This window comes from Bos javanicus, chromosome 2 (genome assembly GCF_032452875.1).
Source record: "Bos javanicus breed banteng chromosome 2, ARS-OSU_banteng_1.0, whole genome shotgun sequence".
Classification (NCBI taxonomy): domain Eukaryota; kingdom Metazoa; phylum Chordata; class Mammalia; order Artiodactyla; family Bovidae; genus Bos; species Bos javanicus.
The window spans coordinates 18,000,920-18,023,209 of record NC_083869.1 but is presented as its reverse complement, the minus strand read 5'-3'; the positions used below and the strand labels follow the sequence as shown (position 1 = coordinate 18,023,209).

The following is a 22,290-nucleotide window of genomic DNA, read 5'->3' as shown; positions in this document are numbered from 1 at the left end:
AAGCAAGTCCCAAGTGAAATGCATGGGACTCCGCTCAGTAACTGTGTGGCTCTGGTTTGCAACTGAGATTCTAATGCATTTCAATTCAGCTTCTAATGGATTTCCAGAATGTCCTTTGCCAAATATTAATTGCTCTTTACCTTCAGTTCCTCCTGCAAAATGGAAATAGTATTGATTTTAAAACATTGTGAAATTTCAGGGCAACCAACACCTTGTAATTAGTATGAAAGCTCATATATCTAGGATGTTGACAGAAACTGTACTGCTTATTATTTTTTTTTCTCTCTTTTTTTTTTCTAATTTTATTTTATTTTTAAACTTTACATAATTGTATTAGTTTTGCGAAATATCAAAATGAATCCGCCACAGGTATACATGTGTTCCCCATCCCGAATCCTCCTCCCTCCTCCCTCCCCATACCATCCCTCTGGGCCGTCCCAGTGCACGAGCCCCAAGCATCCAGCATCGTGCATCGAACCTGGACTGGCAACTCGTTTCCTACATGATATTTTACATGTTTCATTGCCATTCTCCCAAATCTTCCAATCCTCTCCCTCTCCCACAGAGTCCATAAGACTGTTCTATACATCAGTGTCTCTTTTGCTGTCTCCTACACCGGGTTATTGTTACCATCTTTCTAAATTCCATATATATGCATTAGTATACTGTATTTATGTTTTTCCTTCTGGCTTACTTCACTCTGTATAATAGGCTCCAGTTTCATCCACCTCATTAGAACTGATTCAAATGTATTCTTTTTAATGGCTGAGTAATACTCCATTGTGTATATGTACCACAGCTTTCTTATCCATTCATCTGCTGATGGACATCTAGGTTGCTTCCATGTATTGGCTATTATAAACAGTGCTACGATGAACATTGGGGTACACGTGTCTCTTTCCCTTCTGGTTTCCTCAGTGTGTATGCCCAGCAGTGGGGTTGCTGGATCATAAGGCAGTTCTATTTCCAGTTTTTTAAGGAATCTCCACACTGTTCTCCATAGTGGCTGTACTAGTTTGCATTCCCACCAACAGTGTAAGAGGGTTCCCTTTTCTCCACACCCTCTCCAGCATTTATTATTTGTAGACTTTTGGATCGCAGCCGTTCTGACTGGTGTGAAATGGTACCTCATAGTGGTTTTGATTTGCATTTCTCTGATAATGAGTGATGTTGAGCATCTTTTCATGTGTTTGTTAGCCATCTGTATGTCTTCTTTGGAGAAATGTCTATTTAGTTCTTTGGCCCATTTTTTGATTGGGTCGTTTATTTTTCTGGAGTTGTGCTTATTATTTTTTAATCCAGATACTTAACTATTAATTCAAGCTTCTTAAAATGGTGGCTAACTGTTACTTCTATTAAGATTCAGTCTGCAGTCTGAAGAAAAGAACTATAGATGCCCCTTTAGGGGGGAGAAAATATATATATATATATATATATATATATATATATATATAGAGAGAGAGAGAGAGAGAGAGAGAGAGAGAGAGAGAGAGAGAGAGAGAGAGAGAGAGAGACTAGAAAAAGCAAAGACGGCAAAAAGACTGAGACTAGCTAAGTAAATAAAAATAAACATGTTGACCATTACAAAATGGATAGCCAGAAAGAGTCACTAGAACACTGCAGGCAAAACAGAAGCACTTCTCTATATTTAAGTATAGAAAATAAAGCATCACTGATTAGAACAAACAGGATCAAGTCTGAAAAAGTAAAAGTGGAGGTCGCTCAGCTGTGTCTGACTCTGTGACCCCGTGGACTATACAGTCCATGGAATTCTCCAGGCCAGAATACAGGAGTGAGTAGCCGTTCCCCTCTCTAGCAGTAATAAATTGTGACCAGTTTTCCTGTGCCAGAACTTAAGCATCAAAACTGAACACCAAACTTCAGTTTTTGATCAAGGAGCAGTGACTGGATTTACCCTCATGCCTTAAGCTAGAAAAATAGACAAAGCGTATAAACCAATGGTTCTCAGACACTGAAGGACAAGTAGCACAGGGCAGTGATCCTTGAGAGAAGGGAAATAAATCGGGTGAGCCTTACATCTGCCTCACCTGCTGCCTGGGAGATAATTTCCAGACCAAACCTCAGGGAAATGGAAACAAACAGAGTCCTAAGAACTTACTGATTTGAGGAGACAGAGATCAGACTTCAGGGAAGCCAAAGCACCTAGAATCTCTGGGACAGCATACCAGTGACAGTCTTCAGATCTAAGGAGGGGTTTTTAGCTGCCTCTTGAGCCACCCCTACATAAAGGGAAACTGCCCAAGGCCAGGGAAAGCACCACAAGTAAAGAACAGTCTGAACAGAGAAATATAATCTGTCTGCAGTCTGAGAACTGCCTGCTAAACTGACATGGGACCATGCCCCAATTACAGCTGGAGACCTCACCACTTGCTCCATCATCACATGACTCAGATCAATGTCCAACAGCTACCTTGAGTTCAGACACAAGTCTAGGCATTCCATAGGATACCTTCTGTCAGGTCTAAGAAACATGCATTCTGGAAGGCCCTGAGCAGCAGATGGGAGAAAGGAGCTCTCATACCCATAGGGGCCAGACCTGAGTACCTTTGTGCTCCTGGAGCCAACTGGACACACCATGATACATGGTTTGGAGCCAAAATAAGGAAACTTAGCAACTACAGCTACTGTTAGTTTTTTTATAGGTAAGAAGAATTTATCTTTCTCATAGCCTCAAGCTTTTTAGCTCTGGCTGGAAAATCTTGGATTATTTCTGATCTTGGCTTTGCATGGTCCTATAACAACCATCACAAGCCCTGGCTAAATATATCTGTCTGAACTCAGACTATCTTCTCTGTTTTTGGCTAGGCCATGTGGCATGTGGAACTTCCCTGACCAGGAGTCAGACCCATGCCTCCAGCACAGGGTCTTAATGACTGGATCACCAGGGAAGTCCTCAGAGTATCTTTTGAAAAGAAAATACCCTAAGCCCAGACTTACCAAATCAACATGTGTAAACGCATCTAAAATAGAGCAGAACGAGGGTTTAAAACAGAAACAAAATAAAATTTTACCACCTTTGACCTATTTCATTGTTCCTCAAACTGAATGTCCTTGAGTTTCAAGGGGATTGTGGATATGGAAGGTAAAAACCATGCTTATCCTATGTGCATAAATCTTTGTGTCTCTCTATGTCAAAGTGTAAGCCCTGCCATCATTCTTCCTAGCCAGTATCCATTCCATCATCTGCTCTTTCTGTCAGTTCCCTTTTGTCTTCCAAGCTCTATTCTTGATCATACATTCTTCCTGCATTTTCTTTCTGTTCTTAGGGTCCTTCTCTGTCCTCATTCCCACCCAACTCTAAGCTCATAATGATACACTCACTGAATGTGCTCATAAAAACAACCCACCCCAATTCACTGGTTAAGAGCAAGAGGTCTAGGACGCATTAGACCATTAATTTGGATCCATGCATTTGGATTCAAATTCTGGCTCTGCCACTAATTAACCAGCTACATGATTGCAAGTTATTTAATCTTTCTGTGTCTCAGTTGCTTGTAAAGGAGAACAGTAATAGTATATTGTATACCTTGTAGAGTTGCTGTGAGGATTAATGAGATACCGCTTCTAAAGCTGTTGAGATAGTGCTGGGCATGTGGTGGGCTCTCAACTGTTTAAAATGTCATTACTATTAGTTAATAATAATGTTATCTTCTAATTAGGGTTTTTCTTGTTGATCCACCAAGGTCAGAAATGAAAGGGAATTCTAGAACTTTACTTTTTCCAGAAAGGGACAGGGTAGACTCAAGACTTATGAATTAAAAGTGAGGAAGAAATCCCAGAGATGCTAGGATGTGAAAAGTGTACAGAAAGAAAGCTCTGTCTCTTCTTTAGTTCCTTTCCTTCCTCCCTCCTCAGAAACTCATAGAAAGGAAGAGTTAGCACCTTCAGGTCCTCAGATTAGAATACAGCCTCATTTCTGGAAAAGCAATGCTGTGTTCAGAATTACGGTTGACCAAAATTCAACAGATCCTTCTATGCCGTGTCACAATGCAGCAAAACATCAGAAGAAAAATAATCATACAACTTATTTTTTTAAATAGGCTGTACAAACTGTGAAAAAGCCTGTTACACTGAGGAAGAAATAGACTTCACTTACCTGCAGGAAGCTAGTTGGCGGATCAAGGCTTGTCCTTTCTGCAAAGCATCAGCTGTGCAGTCTTTAATTTCTCTGTGTAATTCCTCATGCCTCACCGCCAAGACAGGCAGACTTAAACCCTCTGATTTAAGGAGCTTAAGGTAAGCTTCAACTCTTCCAAGTGCATCAAATGCCTGCCAAAGAAAACATACTTTCATTTTATGCCTGTCTAGTGTAAAGTCTACATCAATGTGTACACAAAATACTAGAGATTAAACCAGCCCGCTCAATTTATTGGTTTGATCATAACCAAAAACAACAACCCGAGTCTTAGAAAATAGCATATAGCTTTTAGGCTCCATTTAGGGAAACTGGTCATAGTTTAGTTCAGCACAGATAAATGTCAACACTGTAAAATTTACCAAAATGATTTACATTGAAAATGTAGCTACATGACACAGTTACAACTGTATAAAATTTGGAGAACCAGGTTTAATTTCCCACATTCTGTACTGAATACAATGAACAAATGAGGTGTTTTCAAAATATTATGCAGACTTCATAACTTGAATATCTCTGTAATATTCTTTTTAGAAATTCCCAATAAATTGCACTTTGGACCTGAAACACCGGGGGGAAGTATTCAAGAAATTTGGGGGCTTTTGACTCTTGCCTTTCCGAGTATAAGATCTTCTGCCTACTCTCCCCAAGGCATCTGTCTACAGAGATTGAGATTTGGTTCTGAAGCAGTACAAAGACTAAGACAAGATAATATTTAGCTTCTGACATGCATAACGGAGAAGGCAATGGCACCCCACTCCAGTACTCTTGCCTGGAAAATCCCATGGACGGAGGAGCCTGGTAGGCTGCAGTCCATGAGGTAGCTAAGAGTCGGACATGACTGAGTGACTTCACTTTGACTTTTCACTTTCATGCATTGGAGAAGGAAATGGCAACCCACTCCAGTATTCTTGCCTGGAAAATCCCAGGGACGGGGGAGCCTGGTGGGTTTATGCAGGAAAAAAGAAGAACATCACCTTGCAAACCAAGATACTGTCTTGAGAGGGGATTTTTGAATTCCTTTATTTTTTTCCTTTGTTATTATAGCAGATCAGCAACCAAGTATGGGAGATTAAGCTTACAGAGTTAACACAGAGTGGGTGAACACAGAGAGCAATTATGCTTTTGGCCATGAAGGCCTAGTTGGCCCTGAGAAGGAGGAGTATATGATGTATGAACAGTGAAAGAGGACTAGGGCAACATGAGGAAAAAAGAGATCAGAGTGCTGTGGTCTTGACAAGTATCCATCTGTGAGCTCGGGCCTGGAGAGCAAGAGATGAGTTAGGTAAGTTGAGGAGCTGGCGAAGAGCAAGGGAGCTTGCTGGCGAAGAGCAAGGGAGCTTTTGCACATTGCCCTTTCACTCTGCTGAAAAAGGTCACTTTACAGTGTTCCACATCACTTTGAAGAAGACTCCTATCCCAGCAAGCTTGACTGGGCCCCGGTCAGCAAGGGCCTAGCCTTCCTGGGTTGTTACACTGGAAGCCAGAAAGCTTGGCTGGCGGCAACCAGGTGAACAAAGAAGATCCCATGGAAGACTTACGAGAAATGAGAGCAATGGTCTCATGAGTCAACTACCACTGAGACCTGAGAGAGACCAGAGAGGGGAGAAAGGCTGGGTTAATGCTGAGGGAACACAGTTGAAGCCAAATGTAGAGATTACAACCATGGAGCTGTGTCACGGCACCTAGGCCTCTGTGTCTGGCCACCATCAAAGAGTTTTTAAAACTTTATTGAAGTAGAGTTGATTTACAATATTAATTTCTGATGTACAACAAGATTATCCAGATACACATAAACACAGGGTTTATCACAGGATATTGAATATAGTTTCCTGTGATATACAGTACGGCCTTGTTTAACCATTCTCTACATAATGGTTTGCATCCCAAACCCCCAGTCCTTCCCTCCTTCCCCACCACTTTCCCCCTGGCAACCACAAGTCTGTTTTCTATGTCTGTGAGTCTGTTTTCTATGTCTGTGAGTCTGTTTCTGTTTTATAGACATGTTCATTTGTGTCATAGTTTAGATTTCACATAGAAGTGAAAACAGATGGTATTTGTCATTCTAACTTACTTAGTTTAGTATGGTTATCTCTAGGTTCATCCACATTGTTGTAAATGGCATTATTTCATTCTTTTTATGACCGAGTAGTATTTCATTGTGTGTGTGTGTATATATACACACGTACATATATATACATATAAATGGGGCTTCCCCGGTGGCGCTAGTGGTAAAGAACTCGCCTGCCAATGCAGGAGGCATAAGAAATGCAGATTTGATTCCTGCATCAGGAAGATCCCCTGGAGGAGGGCATGGCAACCCACTCCAGTATTCTTGCCTGGAGAATCCCCATGGACAGAGGACCCTGGCGGGCTACAGTTCATGGGGTCGCAAAGAATCACATAAGACTGAAGTGGCTTAGTATACATGCACACGTACATATACAAATACAAATACACATACATACATATATATACACATACACACACACACACCCCACATCTTCTTTATCTATTCTTCTGTTGATGGATATTTAGATTGTTTTCATGTCTTGGCTATTGAAAATAGTGCTGCTATGAACATTTGGGTACACATATCTCTTTGAATTATAGTTTTGTCTGGGTATACGCCCAGGAATGAGATTACTGGATCATATGGCAATTCTAGTTTTGTGTTTTTTGAGGAACCTCCATACTGTTTTGCATAGTGACTGCACCTACTTACATTCCCACCAACAGTGTAGGAGGGTTCCCTTTTCTCCACACCAAAGGGATTGAATTTTAATGGCAGAACTGGAACTGGACAAAATTTGAATTAGCAAATGAAATCTCTCAAATACTCTCATACGACTTACATGTTGATATTCTTACATGTTTTTCCAGAATAGAATATCAGCACTAGTGGTAAAGAATCTGCCTGCCAATGCAGGAGACGCAAGAGACACAGGTTTGATCCCTGGTTTGGGAAGGTCCTCTGGAGTAGGAAATGGTAACCCACTCCAGGATTCTTGCCTGGAAAATTCAGTGGATAGAGGAGCCTGGTGGGCTACCGTCCATGGGGTCACAAAGAGGCGGACATGACTGAGTGCACATATACACATTCTGTTTTCTGACCAATGTCTTTCCTCATGTCTTCTGAATTTGCTCTTTGCATTTACTGAGAGTGTATAAAGCAAATTCATTCCTGTTTATTTAGTAGATGATAGGAAGTAATACAAAAAATCACTATAGTTTAATGAGAACTATGTATTTCTTCTCTATTTTTTGTTTCACAATTATTTTCAGTCAGTCAACAAATATTTTTGAATGTCTGCTGAGTTCCAGGCATATTGTTCTTAACAGCCACGCGAGGGAACAAGAGATTTTCCTTCTTAGGTGACAGAGGACAATGTGTCTCAGAGAAGTTAAATAAATTTCACAAAGTCATACTTGTACCAGGGACAAACTCAGTATTTGTACTCAATCTGTCTGGGCCTGAGGCCTCTGCTCTTAAATCCTGGACTATGGTGCCATGCAGAAAAGGATTTCTATGGTAGGTATATGAGAGAGGGGCATTTCCAAGAATACCATTAATTTTGGGTGGAAAAGTAGAATTTAAAAACTTACTTTTTGCAAATAGTGTCTACTGTTCCTTCTTACAGATGAGAAAAGATACAGAGAAAGATTGAGCAATTTCTCTTATGTTTATAGGACTGTAAAAGAAAGATAGCTTTAGTAAAGAAACTCTGAACCTGAAGAACTCTCCCTTATCTGATCCTTTTTCTTCCCTGCAATCAGCAACAGAGCCAAATGTCTCTCGAGTTCCTGATGTTAGATTTGAATTGCTCTCTCAATCTTTCCATAACACTGAAACACCACTAATGTAATAACCACTGTTTCTGGAATTTTGTTTTGTATTTTTAATTTTATTGCATATTTTGAATAAAGTGGATTCTCTTGTTAATCAAGGGTTAGTTTTAAAGTCAGTGCCTAAAGCAAAAATCTGGTGTAGTCAAAATTATCAGGAACTCCCTTAAATCATGCTTAAAGTTTAATGTATGCTTGCTTCCCTGGTGGCTCAGATGGTAAAGCACCCACCTGCAATGCAGGAGACCTGGGTTGGGAAGATCTTTCAACCCCTGGGTTGGGAAGATCCCCTGGAGGACGGCATGGCAACCCACTCCAGTATTCTTGCCTGGATAATCCCCATGGATTGAGGAGCCTGGCAGCATACAGTCCATGGGGTCACAAAGAGTTGGATGTGACTGAGCGACTAAGCACTCTAAGCACACACACTGTAATATATACTTACACCGAGGACTAAGAGGCACGAGCCAAACTAAAGGAAGGAATGAGACAGCTATACTTAGATACCAGGACATTCGCGTCATTCTTTAAGGTAATTCTCAAGTTCTTACTGAGAATGGGGAAAGGATAGAGACTTCAAAAGTGCCTTTTCTTGCCTACAAGTTGAACTCCATTCTATCTTAAAATTAAGCCATTATAATCTTAACACATACCACGTTTGTCATTGTGCTGAGGATTAAAGGAAAATATGAAAGTTAACGAGGGGTTGATGGCGGAAGTGTAGTAAGTACTTGAAAAATATTTGCTGGTTCTTTAAATCTTGATTGATCAGACACATCTTTGAAAAACCACTAAGAAGAGCATAGCCACCTGCTGCCTGTTACTCACCCTGGGTGACTTTTTCTCCTCGTGGCCCCACTGAACAGCTGTTATTCTCAGATCCTTGGCCACTGGTCTCATCTTCATGGGAATTAGACTCTAAAGCCACTGGTACATTAAATGCATGTGTGACATGACTCCACCCCATTCCTAAAGGTTATCATAAAAGGATCATTTCCTAATGGCACAGAAATAAACTGAAGAGCTAAACATTCACTTGAAGGAGGAGGTGGTAGATCAAGGACCAGGATAATCCATTTGTTGTTGTTGTTTAACTTTGAATTAAAATAGCCAGGTTTTCTCCCAAAGCATTTTCTCAGAAAGATCAAAGTGCCAGGAAAGTACGTATGAATTGCTCTGTGTATCACACTTCACAGAACTATAGCAGTAGAAAGGAGGTGAGTGATTATTTTTCCTTCATGAGCCCAACAAATATATTGACAAAAACCTCCTATATGCTGTAAGAGAGTTTATTCCTTATCCTTAATCCTAAATTAACCCTAATAGGGATAATCTATAAACACAAATACAGTTAAATTTCTTAATTTTAAGAGGAGAAGTATTTCAAGATAATACGTCTGTAATTGTCTGAATTATATGCAAAGCTCATTTCTCTTATTCCCATGTAGAAAATGATCTGAGTATCATTGTTCTCACTTAAACTACCCCCAGAATAGAACCGAGTGCTTGTGTATTTACTAGATCTGTAAGGAACCTGATATACTGGATCCAGTCTGGAAAGAATCTCTCCGTTGCACACATGGTACAGAATGGGTTATTTCTGGCAAGAACAGTGTGACCTCCACGTAAATGCCTTTGGAATGAATATTTCACATTTAGTTTTTCTTTCCTTCACATCTCCCTTTTTCTTCAAACCTTTTGTGTGACGGTCAAACAGAAGTTTATGAGTAGGTTAGAATAAACAAGGATATAGGCACAAAGATAACATTTTCTCCCTCTGGGTTCTAGCTCTTTTTGACTATTTTATATGGTACCACTCAGTTCTTAAGAAGACAAGGAGGAGACGAATCATCTCTTTTGGCCCAGGCTTGGGAAAGAGTAAGGAGTTGCTTGGGCTGTGCTCTAAGATGCTAATAAATATCTTTCCTTTTTCCCTTGTTAAGCACAGGATCCAAAGCAGGCTGCACCAAATCAAACAGAGATGATATCAAGACTTGGCACATTGTAGTCGTTTAAAAATATCTATGAGATTAATTATGTTGAGCAGGAACCATGAATCATCAGCATAATTCTTATATCATGCTGTTTCACAAAGATGTTTAATACTGTTTACTTCTTGACTAATCTGAAGAGAAATCAACATGAAAACAAACAAAACAAAATGAAGAAACACTTGCAGAACCCTGAACATTTCCTTTCATGAATCCAAAGGCTGGAGAATGAGTTTGGTTAGAACCTATATACAAAATTTAGCTTCTGATCAGAGCACTGAATTCCACTTGATCTGTAGAGATTCAATTTTCCTCTGCATTTAGTTAAAAAAAAAAAAAAAAACCAAAGCGTCAGCATCTTTTCTTAAATATCACCCGAGATAACTTCTGGTGGGTCCCAGTTTGGCAAGCTAATTCCTAATTCAGGCCTTGTGCAAGCTTTCAAATGCCATGGAGGCCAGGGGCAACAAGGTGAGGTAATTGTCAGATTCCCGTATTTGCTGCCTCCTACTGTTGCTCTGGCTTATTCCTTGCTCTTCAAGTTTGTTGCTGCTGGGCGAGGAACTTTACATATTGACCATTTCTTACTTTTTCTGAGATGAGTCCATCTTAGAGGTGTATAAACTAGACCCCAAAGTAGAACATTAGCAAGCTAGTCGATTTATAATTTATGGTTTTCTTTTTATCTAAATTGACCTAGATGGTTTTAGGATGATCTTGAGAATATTAACATTGAATACATCCATTTGTAATGTGCGAAGCACTTATTTTTTTCACTTATTCAACAAATATTTATTGAAATCTATGGCGCATGTACTCTGCTATGAGCGGCAGGTATGAAACTGAGCAAAAGCACTTGAGGCCATGTTAGAATGGCAAGTGCAGTATTAAACGCACACACAAGGACAAATGATGACTAGCACATAGTGAGTGCCTGGCTGCTCTGTGCACTAGTCATGTATTAACTCATTTAGGTAAAGCAAAGACTCTTGTGAGATACGTATAATTATTATTTCTGTTTTACAGGTTAGAAAGCCAGATGCACAAAGAAGTTAAATAACTGCCCTAGGTCATAGAGCTGACAAATATCTGAGACTAGACTCATGCCCAGGCAGCCTGGCTCCAAAATCCATTATATCCTTTTACAAAAGTGTCATCCTAGCAAATGCTTCTAAGTATTCTCTTAATACCCAGCAATTTCACTTATTTATTTACACTCCAATTCTCCCCTGCAAAGATTCTCTACATTTATCACTGATATTAAAAACTTTCATTACTGAATATTCCCTGAAGTAGATAAGAATTGTTAGACCATTTTAGAAAAGAGTAAACTCAAGTTCAAAATGTAAATTGATTCATCACATAGTCAACCGTTTATTCATTTATTCAATAAACTGTTTTGTACACTAGGTGGCAGACGAAGGTGATTAAGACAATCTATCTCTAAGGAGCACAGAGAAATACTATGGGAATAATAAGAAATAAGCAATTAATGCTGCCTGAAGACCTCTCAGAGGAGGTGATATGGGTGATGGCAAGTCTTCTTTTTTTTTTTTGATAGTTTATTTATTTTTTTATAATTGTTGAACTACCTCACTACTTCCTTCTCAGATATGACACAGACTGAACTTGACATTTGTGCTCCTGTGTATTAAAGTAATGAAGCTTTTCTCTTTCAGAATGGTCTAATCTCAACTAACTTGGATCAAAACAATCTCTTATGAACAATGTCATATAGTTAGTTCGCCTTGAAGCTCCACATTTTCTAAGATTCTACTGCTTTTAATCATTCAAATAATTGTTGAGCATGTACTTACTACCTGGAAGACACTGTGCAGGGTGTCCTGGTGAACACAAAATTGACGTTTCCTACCCTGAAGGAAGTGTAGTTTAGCAAAGGGAAGTAAATCTATCCAGAAATATCTGTAATACCAGGAAGAATGTATTTACTGCCAATGGAGGAGATCAACAGTCTAAAATTATGCATACATCCATGCCTTAGAAGTCGGTTGAGAGCAGTGCTGTGAAAGATATTCATGGGTGAATGGCAACAAAACTGAATGTCTCGATTATAAGACTATTAAATATAGACTGAGTTGTGGGCTTTCATGAAAAATGTTAAGATGTTAAAGGTGTTCCTTGATTTTGATTAACTTTTCTATTTTAGATAGATATTTAATAATCATATGCTAATTGTTGTTTTTCAGTCACCCAGGGGTGTGCAACTCTTTGTGACCCCATGGACTGCAGCACGCCAGGCCTCCCTGTCCCTCATAGGGCGCATACGATAGAAACTTCATAGCCTGCTATTCAAGACCTCTTAACCCTTGCCTCTTCTACTCCTTGCCTCTCATTTCTCTCAGCTTATACCCTACACTCTTGGCAAAACAAATTACCTTAGGTTCCCCAAACATGGCACAGTGTTATACTGTGCAGCCTTCCCCAAATCCCTTCACGTCTAGTCTTCCAAATTTAGCTCACCGGTAGCTCCTCTGGAGAAGCCTTGCTTGACACTTTCCCTGGGTCAGGTTAAGGATCTCGTCTATGTTCCCTCTTGCCCTAGGGTTACTCCATCATGGCTTCTCCCACAGCACACAACACTTCTGCTTCCTTGTCTCTCCTCCAAGTGAGGCTGACGGGGTCTTGAAGAAAAGGATTTTATTTCTCACTGCTTTAGCTCAAGTATCCATATACTGCATGACAACACTGGGTTATACAGGGTACATAACATACTGAAGTGAAAGCGAAGTGAAGTCGCTCAGTCGCGTCCGACTCTTTGCAACCCCATGGACTGTAACCTGCCAGGTTCCTCCGTCCATGGGATTTTCCAGGCAAGAATACTGGAGTGGGTTGCCATTTCTAGCTGAATGCAAATGGGGAAGAAGGGAGGGAGTAAAAGGAAGTTGCTTTTCTAAGAGAAATGGAAGTTTTTCTGAAAGTGAGAAATCAGAAGTTGCTAAGAATTATGAAACTGAAAGCAATTACACTATTCTTGATGTCTAATGACAATTAGCTTAAGTTCTTGAATTCATTTCTATCACTTCAGCAAATTTCTTCTGAATAATATTTTTTTTATTTTCTACTTGGATACATTTCTTCTTTTAATCTGTACCACACTGGACCATTTTAATTAATTGTTTCTCACATCTGGCCTAAAACATAACTATTTTGAAAAAGGTAGAACAGTGTGTATATAAATTTTTAAAAATTAACCAAACTCAGTGCTTAATTATTTGGCTTCTGTCTGAAACAATAATGCTGCTATAGGCATTACTTTTTGTATTGCTGTAAATATCTTAAAACAGCAACATCATTCTTTAAAAAAGGATATCAACTTTTCAGCAGTGATGGCAGAAGCAGGAGAAGCTGTGAAAATTACTACATTTCAAAGTGTTTCCCGTGTGTTCCTCCAGTCACCCCAACTTTTGCTTCACCTGTGCCTTTAGGCTGACGACCCAAGAACCAGACCATTTGGCTTTGGCCTCAGTCTCCCCTGCTTTCTTTTTCCAATGAAATCATATGCTTGGGAATGGAAAGCATAGGAATGAAACTTTGTGACCCATCAGTCATGTTTTACAGCTTTAGGGTCAATCATCGTTGTCATATAAATACAGGCTTATACTATTCCACTCTTGAAAATGCATACTTATCTCTTTCTGGTTCAAACCACATTCCCTAACAATGATAAACAGATTTTGAGTGATCAATACACATTAACCACAGCTTCTTTTGTGAACATGCCAGAAATATAATCTGGCATGTTATTTCATGATAGGTAATCATTAAAGATGAAAATTTGAAGAGATCAAGATGAATTATAATAATAAGTGTTTTGTTTATATTTCATGCCATGTCCTCATAACTCTTAGCAACATCTGGTAACCAGAGAAACTCTTGTCCAACAGCTATCATCCAATGTTGACAATCAACCCATACTTGTATTTGTTGTTGAGTAATTTAGCAAATAGCCTCACCAAATGCAGTAGCTAATTCTAAAATGATAAGGGAGTATCTCTGATTCTTGAGTTACATGACTCGGTCTCCATTTGAATCTGGTTATGAAAAACATCACTAGCACTTGTAAAATTTCAGAATACAAAATTGATACACATAAATCTGTTGCTTTTCTATACATTCGTGATGAACTATCAGAAAGAGAAAGCAAGAAAACAATCCCATTTAAAACTTTATCAAAAAGAATAAAATATAATACTTAGGAATAAACTTAACCAAGGAGGTGAAAGACTATAATACACAAGACTGAAAACTATGAAAACTGATGAAGGAAACTGAAGATGCTACAAAGAAATGGAAAGACATAATGTCTCCTTAGGTTGGAAGAATTAATATTATTAAAATATGCATACTACCCAAAGTAATCTACAGATTTAATGCAATCAAAGTACTCATTAAATTTTTCATAAAACTAGAACAAATAATCCTAAAATTTATATGAAACCACAAAGACACTGAATTGCCAAAGCAATCTTGAGGGAAAAAAAAAAGAATAAAGCTAGAAATATCATGCTCCCTGACTTTAGACTATATATTACAAAGCTACAGTAATCAAAATAGCATGGTACTAGCATAAAAACAGATACATAGAACAATGGAACAGAACAGGGAGCCCAGAAATAAACCCACACACCAAGGTCAATTAATCTACAACAATGGAGATAAGAATATACAGTGGATAAAAGATAGTCTCTTCATTAAGTAGTGCTGGGAAAACTAAACAGCTACATGTAAAGGAATGAGATTAGAACATTTCCTCATACCATATACAAAAATAAATCCCAAATGGATTAAAGATGACCTAAAGGTATCACCTGAGACTTTAAAATTCCTGCAAGAGAACACAGGCAGAACACTCTTTGACATAAATCATAGCAACATATCTCTATATATTTGTATTGGTCTCCTAAGACAAAGGAAACAAAAGCAAAAGTAAACAAATTGGGGCCTAATTAAGCTTAAAAAGTTTTACACAGCAAAGGAGACCACTGACAAAATAAAAAGAAAACTTACTGAATGAGAGAAAATATTGAGGAATTATATGATTGATAAGAGGTTAATATATAACATGTGTAATCAGCTGATATGTCAATATCAAAAACTGACAATAAATGGGCAAAAGATCTGAATCTACATTTTTTCCAAAGAAGGCATGCAGATGGCCAACAGACACATGAAAGATGCTCAACATCACTAATCATGAGAAATGAAAATCAAAACTACAAGGAGATATCACCTCACACCTGTTAGAATGGCCATCATCAAAAAGGTCACAAATAACAAATACTGGTGAGGATGTAGAGAAAAGGGAACCCTTGTGCACTGTCGGTGGGAAAGTAAACTAGTGCAATCACTACGAAAAACCATATGGAGAGTCTTCAGAAAAACTAAAAACAGAACTGTCATCTGATCTAGCAATCCACTGGGTATATAGTCAAAGAAAATGAAAACATTATTTTGAAAACCCTATGTTCACAGCAGCATTATTTACAATAGCCAAGATATAGAAGCAAGCTAAATGTCCAAGAACAGCTGAATGAAACAAGAAGACGTGGTGTGTAAACACATATTATATACTCAGTCAAAAAAAGAATGAAATTCTGCATTTACATCAATGTGGATGGCCCCAGAGAGTACTATCCTTAGTAAAATAAGTCAGTGAAAGATAAATACTCTGTATTATCACTTATATGTGAAATCTAAAATATTAAGCAAAGGAATGTATACAACAAAACAGAAACACACTCATAGACACAGAGAAAAAAACCAGCGGTTACCAGTGGAGAGACAGACGGGGAAGCATAGGACAGGATATGAGATTAAGAGATACAAGCTACCATGTATAAAACAGATAAGCAACAAAGATATATTGTATAGCACAGGGAAATAAAGTCATGTTTTGTAATAAGTTTAAACGTAGTATAATCTACAAGCCTTTTGATGAAAGTGAAAGAGGAGAGTGAAAAAGTTGGCTTAAAGCTCAACATTCAGAAAACTAAGATCATGGCATCTGGTCCTATCACTTCATGGCAAATAGATGGGGAAATAGTGGAAACAGTGTCTGACTTTATTTTGGGGGGCTCCAAAATCACTACAGATGGTGATTGCAGCCATGAAATTAAAAGACACTTACTCCTTGGAAGGAAAGTTATGACCAACCTAGACAGCATATTGAAAAGCAGAGACATTACTTTGCCAACAAAGGTCCATCTAGTCAAGGCTATGGTTTTTCCAGTGGTCATGTATGGATGTGAGAGTTGGACTGTGAAGAATGCTAAGCACCGAAGAATTGATGCTTTTCAACTGTGGTGTTGGAGAAGACTCTTGAGAGTCCCTTGGACTGCAAGGAGATCCAACCAGTCCATTCTAAAGGAGATCAGTCCTGGGTGTTCATTGGAAGGAATGATGCTAAAGCTGAAACTCCAGTACGTTGGCCACCTCATGCCAAGAGTTGACCCATTGGAAAAGACTCTGATGCTGGGAGGGATTGGGGGCAGGAGGAGAAGGGGACGACAGAGGTTGAGATGGTTGGATGGCATCATGGACTCGATGGACATGACTTTGAGTAAACTCCGGGAGTTGGTGATGGACAGGGAGGCCTGGTGCGCTGCGATTCATGGGGTTGCAAAGAGGTGGACACAACTGAGCAACTGAACTGAACTGAATCTACAAAAAGATTGAATCATTGTGTTGTATACTTGAAAATAACATAACATTACTATAATAGTGGCTCTGTGGTAGAATCTGCCTGCAATGCAGGAGATGCAGGTTTGATCCCTGGGTTGGGAAGATTCCCTGGAGAAGGGAATGGCAACCTACTCCCATATTCTTGCCTAGGAAATCCCATGGAGGGAGAAGCCTGGTAAGCTACAGTCCATAGACTGGGTTGCAAAAGAGTCGCGCACGACTTAGCAACTAAACAACAAGCATAATTTTAAAAAAGGAAAAAGAAAAGCACCAGTAGCAACACTATTGCTATGGGCCTGTTTGCCAACATTGCCACCTATTGCTCTTTCCAGGCACAAACCAGCACACCTCAAACCAAAGACCAGAGACATTCTCTAGGTAAGAAACACTCTGGAGCCTTGGGTAATCATTGACCCCTTGCAGGATTAACAGGAAATCAATGTCACTCCTGAAGCTGCAGAGTAAAGGTAATGGGGCACTCTTACTAATGTGGACGATTAGGTGGTGATTATACTTAACTGAATTTCACAAATTGGAGTTACGTTGGCTACAGACTTTTTGCATGTTTTATTCTCTGCTATAGTCCCGGCATTTAGAACAGAGCATGACACACAGTAGCTGGTCAATAAATATTTATTAAATAAATGAATCCCTAAAGAAAAAGGGTAATTGTTCTCATAAATTTGCCACCCTACCTATTTAGCAACTTAAATTTGAAAAAACTTTGTGACTTTTCTCTAGTAAATAAGAACATCCCTAGATATGGATAGAATTGGTAGAGAGAGGGACAGATGACAAGAGGAGGAAAGAAGAGGAAAAGAGGGGGTTTCCTGATGATTGCAACATAATATACCAGATACACATGATAAAAACCTGAATGAAAAAAGAATAAATATGACATGGAAAACTTACTAGGAATAGTCCATTCTACAGATGAGATTATGACATTCATTCCTTTTTAACAAAATTCAAACAACTTAAAGGTTATTTTAAAAATCGTATATTTTGCTTTTTACTGAGCAAAATACTCAAGTTGTCACATTCACTAATTGATATACTACCTATGGCACTAACATTTTTTCACACTGGTAGTTGACACAGAAGTTAAAGAATATTGGCTTAGCTTTAACAAACTTGGAACAAGGAGGTTGCTTGCTAAAAAATGATTTCACTTATCAAGCATGAAACTGGTTCTCGAGGTAAAGTGAAAAGTGAAAGTCAAAGTTGCTCAGTCCTGACTCTTTGCAACCCCAAGGACTAAACAGTCCATGGAATTCTCCAGGCCAGAATACTAGAGTGGGTAGCTGTTCCCTTCTCCAGGGGATCTTCCCAACCCAGGGATTGAACCCAGGTCTCCCGCATTGCAGCTGGATTCTTTACCAGCTGAGCCACCCAAGTTTCTTCTTCTTCTTCTTCTTTTTTTTTTTAAGCCCTGATGTCCTGTTTTTTTCACAGTGCCAATACCCAGATTTGCATATGAGGGGCAAATCCCCACTGCTTCTATCCATCTTACTGTGTGTAAGTAAGATGGATACTTACTCTGACTCTGGCCCCTCTTTACCTGGGCTATTCTCAGTGTTGGATTTGCAACCTCCAGGGTTGAGGAAATGTCCTCCCCTGAGACAAAGAGCAGGGTTGCTTACTGTTTGTTACAAAACAGCTAATTCCCCAAGTTTAGGATTCTTCCCTGCAGTGATGCCCTTATTCAGAGGGCCCCATCTGCATTGCCTCTGGAGGAGAAACAGGGATTTGGGGAACTGATGTGACCTCTGACACTCTGGTTACTGCTTTGGCTTTGAGTAGTGAAGTCTTTCAAAACTGATTCAGAAGTCACAAGTCTTCTGTGAGCATCCATGAACTGTGGCAAGCAAAGATGTTAGTTAGAAAGTTGTGTAAAAAGCCTCAGACTCCTCCCGGCTGTTGGCAGCATGGCTTCATTAAGGATGTAGACAACCACAATCAAAAAACCCTGGCCCACTCAAGGCACAATGAAGTGAATTTTCAGAAGGAAAGCTCAATGCTTCAGAGATAAATTGATGATGTAAAATGAAAATATAACTGTAATAGTGAAAACAAAACTTTCAGACTAGAAAAAAATATTTTAAGGGATTTAAAAATTATAATAATGTCTTAAATCCAGTGCTTTATTATAACTAGGATTATTTATGAGTGCTATGCCCCAAAATAGGGTAAAGTAGTAAGAGTTTTATAGAATTTGGAGGCTCGACAATATAAATCAGAAAGAAAAATACCATTTACGAGTCTCGAGTTTCTTTCTTTAATTTAAATGGATTTACTCACTATATTATTTCATCTTAGAAGCTGGGGCCTACCACATGCCTGTGATCAGTGGTGTCTGAATCTTTGTGACCCTACAGCCAGGCTCCTCTGTCCAGGGATTTTCCAGGCAAGAATACTGTAGTGGGTTGCTGTTTCCTACTCCAGGGTATCTTCCCAACCCAGGGATCGAACCCACGTCTCTTTTGCCTCCTACATTGGCAGGTGGATTATTTATCACTGTGCCACCTGGGAAGCTCATGCATTATTTAACCATTTATTGCTTATTAATAATATGGTAAATAATTCATTTCAAGAATCATGATTTAAACGTCCACTTTCTAAATTCCAGCTTCTATTTTTGCTAAGGTAAAAATTTCCATCATCTTTCAAACTGAATCCTTAGATTTGGAGTTGGAAATTATTTTCCTGATGTTTTGAGAAGGGAGAAGGAATTCTACACCTAAGCACCACTTGGCCATAGAGAATTCCATAGTATGGATAAACTTGGTATGGATAAGTCCCGATTGAACTAATTATAACTTGAATGCTGTGGCATTCAAATGATGAAATGGGATCTAGAAGTCAAGTCTTTGGGGTTAAGAAATAGGATTTGTTAGGATTCGACCTGAATTACTGTATAAGCTTGAGAAAGTAACCACTCTATTCTTCAATTATTTAAAAATTACTATTGCAAAAGATATCATTCCTTCTTATTCAAGACCCAGGAATAAGGTAAGATGAAAAATTTCCTTGTCAAGTTACCAGATAATGAGAGCAGAGAAAGCAAGAGTAAGAGAGTGAGAATGAGACAGAGAGAAACTCTACTTTTTGCAGGACTATAAAGTATAGGGCCTGTGCTGAAACTTCATCTCACTGTAACCCAATGTTCTATAATTCTTTTCCTTAGAAACAGCATTAATTAAATGGCAGATGACCAACTCATTTCGTAGAATAAGAGTATAATTTGTAGAATAAGAAATTTAAAAATCTCTTATTCAAAAATAGGACGGTTGAAAAGAAGTTAAACCAGCACTTATCATTTACTTAGCTCAACAGCTCCAGAAAATATGTCTGTTTCTTCTCTTAAAACAAAGAAATCCAAAGCAACAAATAATTTGACAAATATTTCTTTAACATGTTGTCCCTACCATAATCCTAGCACCTCTATTTTGGAACTTTACTATGCATGCTTTCTATGTTTCCTACTAGTAAACAAACTTAAAATTAAGTAACAATTTTCATATCTACCAGGACATTGTATTCAGTTTGTTGATGTCATGCCCTTAAATCACAATATATCTAGCTTTTGGGGTTCCCCATTCATTTCCTGCCATACTGACCAGTTTTAAAAACAACAGTGAAATTTAAGCTTTAATTCCAATAAGGCAATTTGAAGGTATATGTTCATTGAGAAAGGCAGAGAATTTTTCAAAAAATATTGCCATCTTCAGATACTTAAGTGATATGAGCACATGAACATTACCACTCAGAGCCACCAGGTACAATCAATTTTAAAAGACTCAAACAAGAGAAATAATATTTCTTCCACTCAAAAAGGCCTGGAAAGAATCTAAGACAATATTTTCCTTTGGCTGATTTGCAAAGGAACAGAGGATAAATTAGGACTTTGGGATTAACATATTAGGACATTTGGGATTAACTATTATATATAAAACAGATAACCAATAAGGACCTACTGTATAACACAGGTAATTGTACTCAGTATTTTTTAATAACCTCTAAGGGAAGAGAATCTGAAAAAAAAAAGACATATATGTATGTATAACTGAATCACTTTGCTGTACAACTGAAAGTAACACAGCAGTGTAAATCAACTATACTCCAATCTAAGACAAACCAAGGCAGGGCAGTCAAGCAGAACTCTATGATTTGCATGCCAAAAGCCTGCAATATTTGTGTATCATTGCGTAATAAATGAAAGAGGATTTTAAAGATGGGAAGACTTTTTTGTTAAAAGTTTCAGGGTTTTATTTTTTTAAAACTTGCTATATTTTATAATTCCCTTCCTCCAGGAGAAACACTGCCATGTTGGCACACAGGTGTCTACTTCAAACAGACCAATGAGAGCACGAAGGAAGATAAAATTCTCCCTGATCTTTTTAAGTGACGCTTTACGTGTCAAAGCACAGAGTCTCTTAGTTTTAGTTACAGAGGGGAATATATTTTAAAAGCTCCTTTTTGCTGCTGTCACCTCTGAAACTCTATGTGGACCCGAGACTTCTGTCATGTGCGCCAGCCTGCTGACGTAATAGATCTCATACTGGTTTGCTCTGATGACCTGAAACGACCAACTTCACCTCACACTCACCTTGTTTGCACTGTTAAAAAACTCATTTGCCTTTTTTAACCAGCTTTTCCTTTCCTCCATGAGCTGACCAAACTCCTCTTGAAGCTGATTCAGTTTCTGGTTAGAGAGCTGTAAGTGTTCGCTCTGCACATGCTCCTTGGAGAGGAGAAGCCCCAGCGCCTCATTCTTCAGCGACTCGACCACAGCATTCCATTCCTGTAAGAGAGCACTCTTCAGTTGCTTTCACACATGAAATAAACGGCAATCTTGGGTAAGGCCCAGAGGACAGAGGGATGTGTTGAATGTATAAGAAACTTGTCATTATTTTCAGATCATAAAGCAGTAAATGCTGCATTCTAGGTTTGAGTACCACAACATGGTAGGTTAAAAAGAGACACAGAAAAGAAGCAAAAAAAAAAAAAAAAGAGGGTTGATAGTAGAAAGGGGCAGGTCAGCTGAGATGTGTGAGTGATGGAGGGTCTGCTGCTGCTGCTACTAAGTCGCTTCAGTCGTGCCCGACTCTGTGTGACCCCATAGGTGGCAGCCCACCAGGCTCCGCCGTCCCTGGGATTCTCCAGACAAGAACACAGGAGTGGGTTGCCATTTCCTTCTCCAGTGCATGAAAGTGGAAAGTGAAAGGGAAGTTGCTCAGTCGCGTCCGACTCTCCATGACCCCATGGACTGCAGCCTACCATGCTTCTCCATCCATGGATTTTCCAGGCAAGAGTACTGGAGTGGGGTGCCATTGCCTTCTACGTGATAGAGGGTCTAGTTGCCCTGAATTCAGGTCACCTGCCATTTCCCTTAACACTATCTGAAAATATACCCCAAATATGGTCATTTTTTGGCATACCAGCATTTTTCAATCTCTAACTCATTTTTACCTTTTATTCACTTGAGTAGTATAAGGACCTCTCTCTCCCACAGTTCAGTCTCCTTGGCAATGTAGGCGAATATGCACAAGAAAGGAAGGGAAGGCTCATAATTTATGGCTATTGTTTGTGCAT

General features: G+C 38.9%; 1 protein-coding gene across 4 annotated transcripts in view; it reads right to left on the bottom strand.

The window, feature by feature from the left end:
- Positions 1-22,290, bottom strand: part of CCDC141 (coiled-coil domain containing 141) — a 230,738-nt gene that overhangs the window by 81,665 nt on the left and 126,783 nt on the right. For all 4 annotated transcript variants that reach the window (XM_061434124.1, XM_061434130.1, XM_061434139.1 and 1 more), the window contains 2 exons: positions 21,305-21,499; positions 4,118-4,290 (listed from right to left, as the gene is read on the bottom strand). In XM_061434124.1, coding sequence (XP_061290108.1) covers positions 4,118-4,290; positions 21,305-21,499 — 368 coding nt within the window. The remainder of the gene's footprint in view (positions 1-4,117; positions 4,291-21,304; positions 21,500-22,290) is intronic.